Source organism: Protomyctophum parallelum, assembly GCF_964188405.1.
Source record: "Protomyctophum parallelum genome assembly, chromosome: 2".
In the NCBI taxonomy this organism is placed as follows: domain Eukaryota; kingdom Metazoa; phylum Chordata; class Actinopteri; order Myctophiformes; family Myctophidae; genus Protomyctophum; species Protomyctophum parallelum.
This window is the reverse complement of record NC_139699.1, coordinates 59,551,176-59,556,969: the sequence shown is the minus strand read 5'-3', so window position 1 is coordinate 59,556,969 and position 5,794 is coordinate 59,551,176. Positions and strand designations below refer to the sequence as shown.

General features: G+C 42.4%; 1 protein-coding gene across 1 annotated transcript; it reads right to left on the bottom strand.

Annotated features, from left to right (window-relative positions):
* Positions 1-4,053, bottom strand: foxf1 (forkhead box F1). Its single transcript, XM_083791625.1, has 2 exons — positions 2,694-4,053; positions 1-1,403 (listed from the first exon to the last, which is right to left on the bottom strand). Exons 1-2 carry the CDS (start codon positions 3,688-3,690, stop codon positions 1,240-1,242), a joined length of 1,161 nt encoding a protein of 386 aa, XP_083647751.1. The 5' UTR covers positions 3,691-4,053; the 3' UTR covers positions 1-1,239.
* Between the last annotated feature and the right edge of the window lie 1,741 nt (positions 4,054-5,794).

Genomic DNA, 5,794 nt, shown 5'->3' with positions numbered 1-5,794 from the left:
TAGGTCTACATTAATTCATTATGCTTTTTGTATAGGAAACCAGATTTGTTCATTTATTTTCGTGTTCACTGCAGGACGTTTGAATTATAAACCCAAGGATACAATAATTATTATTATCTGTATTTGGCCTACTGGCATTTTGCGACGCCTATATGGATCAGCGAACCTGGATTGCTTTATGGATTATAGCCATGAAATAAACCGTTACAAAACAGAAATATACATCTCCGTTTTTGTTTTTTGTTTTTTTAAGTATTAGTTAAACTGCATGTCAGATAGCTCTTTAATTTCATACAAATGGTGTGGTGCATATAGCCTATAACCTATCCTTCAATGCTCCTAACATACAGTGCTGAAAATAATGACATATATACACCTAACAACACACAACAAAACGACATAACAGTGCTGACATTATATCTTCAAATTTCATTTTAAAACAAATAAGAAAGCGATCTGACAAATATTGCCAATAAAGCATCCTTGGCCAATTCGCCTAAAATTAAAAAATATGTATATGGCCTACAGAATAAATAAAACGTTGCGCTTATAGGCTATTCAAAAAGTGCCTTCATCTTTTTTTTTTATACAATATATATATATATATATAATGTCCAATATTTAAAAAGTCAAGGCTGATATGGTATAGTCCAAACGGAACTTGAATCTTAATTTGGTAGAGAAAAAGGGGAAGAAAAAAAATGAAGGGGGGGAAAAATGAACTTCTGACGGATCAATGAAAATGTGCATTTACATATTTAACAAAATCAATAAACATTTTACAAAAGGTGTTAAGTGGTAGTCATCCGCCCGCAGAGCTAGTACCAAAACGGCAGCTGGGTATTATAAGTATAACCCCGCCGGCCCATGTTGATAGCATGCAGTTTGTTTTGATTTTTTTTTGGTTATGTGATGAGCCTTTTCTGTAGTAATCATAGAGTCCGTCGTCTTGCTGGTTGGGATAAAACAGTACAAGTAGTCTATTTTTCCTTGAGTTGTGGTAGTCAACAACAACACACAGTGCGCGCGCGCGTCCCAGGGCGACTCAGGGGCCATGCCTTTCCTCTTCATGCCGGGGTTGTTTGTTTGTTTTTTTCTTTCCTTTCAAGTTTAGGGAACTTGTCAGGTTGTCATCATATTCGTGGCTCAAGTCAGTCTGTGCTCTGTGTTGATTTGTCCGTCCACTCCGTGGCCGTGTCCCCGCCGCCGCCGCCGTCATCATCACCACCATCCTCCTCATCACATGACGCAGGGCTTGATGTCTTGGTAGGAGACCTGTTGGTGGTGATAGTAGGACCCGCTGCTCGGAGAATGCATGGCCGAGGACGTCATGGCGTTGAACGAGAACACGAACTCCTTTCGGTCGCACATGCTGGGAGACTGGGAGTGGTACCGTGGGATGCCTGGAGAAAATAGAGAGAGAGAGCACTTTGTTTTATTCACACATCCATGGCACGACAGCCCATATATTTTTATACACACACTATACATTACCTTATACTATATATATCTAAAAGTGATCACTTTGTATAGCCTATAAATCAATGCTGGCGTAAGTCTTTTGAGAACTTCGCTTGAAATAAATATAATATTTCAGGATTGTCGATGTAATGAAGAGGACTGATTCAATAAGCTTTAATGCTTTTGTTGGTCCATCCATGTGTATCTCTTATATTGGCCTCAATCGATAATCATAAGAATTACGTAAATATAGTGAATGCAATAATAGCTACATAAATTCAAATAACGCACGTCTTGTTAAATTGATTATTTGCGGGGAAACCACTTTTCTTTTCACACTCACTCACATTAGGCCTATTTTGGTTCCAATTAATGCAATTAATCAAACTATAAAAATGAGCTGTGAGAGTTTGTGTTGACACTAATATAATTATACAAATCGTTTTGAATAAAGGCCATAGCAGGCCTAGTTATATACGCCTATAATAACGGCCTCCTTTGATGACCATGATAAAAACATTTTCAAAATGAAGTCTCGAGATGGAGTCTGCGTGCGTGGCGTGCATGGCATGGCGGGACAGCTTTAATAATGACAGTGGCCTGCTCTTATCTGCTCGCACGCCAGTCCCGGAGGACCGGCAGGCAACAACCGGCTGAATCCATCGCATGCCTTGCCAGTGCCTGGCACCGCTTTATCTTATATTATGACCTTACAAACGCGCGTTCCCCTTGCACTCAATTATAGGCGTATATGTATATACTTTATACACCACTTCCAGGCCATTCTTAAAAAAAATAATAACATGTGAGGTTTTAAACACAATGTTTTGAAGTCGGATTAAGTTGCGGTTGAACTATAAAGAGAAAACTCCTATATTGGCTCGCCGATGCATAATTTCCATTTGGCCATCAACAATCTGATTTAGAGAACAGATTTGTGCTTATATGACTGTAAATAAAAAAAGCTACAATATCTTACAGAATAGCCTAGGCCTACACGATTTTAGATCAGTGTGTATATATAGGCTTTTAAGTATAATTTGGGCTTAAATAGTTTCGACCCATCATTTGCTTTGAGAGAAACATTCTTATGCTTATTATTTTGTGAATCCATATACTTCCCCCTTATTGTTAAATCCAGCTGCACATGCAGTGCTGCATTGTATTAGTATATATTATACTATATTATTATACTATTTATAGTGCTAGAATTATGAGTGAATGGGCTTTACCTTGTAAGTCTGTACTGTGCCCATTCTGATGCAGATATGACTGGTCTAGCGAGTGCGTGGGCAGGCTGGGCTGCAATGCGTTTGATCCCGGGTTACATGGAGACAGCGGCTGCTGCTTGATGTAAGGCGCGCCGTTATTCAGCGAGGCCGACTGCGCCGGGGCCCAGGCCGAGGCCGAGCTCGAGTACACGGGGTGAGGCTCCATGACTCCCCCGCCGGTGAGCAGCGGGGAACCGGAATTGTCATGATGCGCATAATCGGTCCCAGTGGATCCCGTACAGTTCCCCATGTAGGAGTGTCCGCCGTTGGCCGACAGGTGGGACATGGAGTGGCCGGACAGTCCCATCCCGTCCATGTTGCCCGACAAGTGTCCGTTCATCATCCCGATGCCGCTGTCCAGCGACAGGCCGTTGGGCGCGCAGGACAGGCCCCCGCCGCTGCCCTGGAAGTTGTAGGACTCGGGGAGGTGGTTGAACCCCAGGCCGTTCATCATGCTGTACATCGGCTTCAGTGCCTGGCACTTGCGCCTAAAGCCCCTGGGCCTCCTTCTGAAGGAGCCTTCCTCGAACATGAACTCACTCGCCGGATCTATGGTCCAGTAATGGCCCTTCCCCGGCCGCCCGAGGCCCTTGGGCAGCTTGATGAAGCACTCGTTCAGGGACAAGTTGTGACGCACGGAGTTCTTCCAGCCCTGGTATGAGCCCCTGAAGAACGGGAAGCGGCTCTGGAGGAACTGGTAGATCTCGCTGAGCGTCAGGCGTTTGGTCGGAGAGCTCTGGATGGCCATGACTATCAGGGCTATGTAGGAGTACGGGGGTTTCTCCGGGCGTCGGATCCCCGCGTTAGTCTTTTTGGTTTTCGTGGTGGACGAGGCGGTCTCCTGCATCGCCGAGGCGGTCTGCTGCTGTCCATGAGGCTTGTTCTCCGGGGCAGACATGTTGGGGCTGCTCTGGGCAGAAGTCTGCGCTGCTGAGGGCTGCTGGACCTCTGCCGTCATTAGTTATTATCTGCGTAATGGCAAAACTAAACTTTTTAAAAAAAACTAAAAAAAAAAAAAACAATAGCAGGGTCTTCCTTATAAACAAGGAAATTTCGAAAAACAGTTCGCGTACACATAAAATTAAAAAAAAGATATATTAGCTGTAATTATAGACGAACTTTACGCACGAGCCTGTTGACGAGACCGTTTCTTTTTAGCCGTGCTTTTTGAAGCTGTTCTCCCAGTCTGAAGCCTCTGCCTGGCCGCCTTGTATAATCACCGTCCAGTGAGTGTAAAATGGAACGGAACGGGAGCCGCTTTTCTTTCGCCTTCGGTCGGTATGTCTGTGTTTAACTTCTCGTGCGTCCGGAGAAGCTCAACTTTTTACTTATCTGTTGCCATCAGCGTATTGGAAGCTCGATGTCTTGCCTTCTTGGCCATCCTAATGCCGTAGGACCCGCCCACTTCTCCTCCTCCTACTCACTCCAGTGGTGGTGGGCTGGTGTGTGTGTGTGTGTGTGTGTGACTGTGTGTGTGTGTGTGTGTGTGTGTGTGTGTGTGTGTGTGTGTGTGTGTGTGTGTGTGTGTGTGTGTGTGTGTGTGTGTGTGTGTGTGTGTGTGTGCGCGTGCGCGCGCGCGCGTGTGTGTGTGTGTGTGTGTGTGTGTGTGCGCGCGCGTGCGAGCGCATCTGTCTGCCTTCGGTAGGTTTTCAAGGAAAGTACAATTTCTTTCTCTTCTTATATACTCAGAATAGTGAGGATTTTCTACGCAAACAGCCATACGGGCTATACACATTAGAACTCGTTGTTATGGCTTCATCTATTCTAAGATATTTCCAAATGCTTATATTATGATGACAGTGTCATGGTTATGGTGTGTTATTTGATTGTCTATCAGTGTTTGTATAGACTATGTTTATGTAAACTATATACGTTATTTTATAGGCTATATCAGACAGATATATCATACATGCTGCGCACAAAGAACTGCTTCATTTTCGATAGATATATAACACCTCATAATTCTACCAAATAGTTTTGTTCTCTCGCTCAAATTTCTGATTTAAATGTAAAAAAAAGTATATATTTTCTGCATATTAAATGATTTATATATTTTTTTTTTTACAAAAAGAACATGCCCCTCATATTCAAAACCACCCTCCTGATTTCTTTAAAAGATAGACACGGACATGGGCAGGATGTTTATACTGCAAAATGTAAACATTTTCCCTGGAGTTCTTTAAATAAAAAATCAAGCAAAAGCCTCACAGATCAGCTAATACTCAATGTGATGCGATATTCCCGCACTGGCGGCGTTTTAGCCCACAATGTTTGCTCTTTTTTCTTTCTTTCTTTTTCACCAATAAAAAAAGAAATATATATTTGCTTGATGCTCTCCGCAATACACACTGCATGGAGACACCAGACACCGGAGCTGCCGGAGTCTCTCTCTGCTGCTCATATATGGGACAAACTCGGACGGAGTCTTCAGATGGACTCCTTGACGATACACTTCGGAATGAATGGCCCACAAAAACTAAGGTAAAGTATAATGGAAATGTGCAGTTTTTTTTTAAATCAGAATATTGCCATGCAGTATAGTATAGATGTGCAATTATATCCACAGCATGTTTGCTATTAATAGGAAATAAGATCCCTCCCGTCCACTGAATTAAATACAATAATGTCTTTGTAACAAATAAGACCCCCAAGGCTATAATATAATTACAATATTAGTGGTGATATAAAACACAACAGCAAATTATTATTATTATTATTATTATTATTAATGGTGAAAATGACTAAAAAGAAAATGAGCTGTGTTTGATGTAGTGACTCCAACGTGATTATTTGGCCGTGTTTTGCAACATTTCATGCCACCCAAAGCCAAGTTCCAGAGCTGCTTATTGTAAGGTCAAAAAGTGCTGACAGGCCCATAGGTTGCGTATTGTTCCCCCGGGGCGATGTAGACTGAAGCCCTTCAGTGCTTATATAGTAGCTCAGACAGGTTGTCTGAATCAGACATTTGGCTAGCTAATTATTGAGATTGTATACTGATATTAAATATTCATAATTTGTAATAATGGTTTTTGGACTAAACGAAAAGCTGTATAGGTTAATTA

What these genes read in the sequence shown, in the direction of transcription:
- foxf1 (XM_083791625.1), bottom strand. Translation starts at nt 3,690, where the DNA reads ATGACGGCAGAGGTCCAGCAGCCCTCAGCAGCGCAGACTTCTGCCCAG. An exon ending in GCACAGTACAGACTTACAAG is followed by an intron (nt 1,404 to 2,693) that starts GTAAAGCCCATT and finishes TATTTTCTCCAG; the next exon opens with GCATCCCACGGTACCACTCC.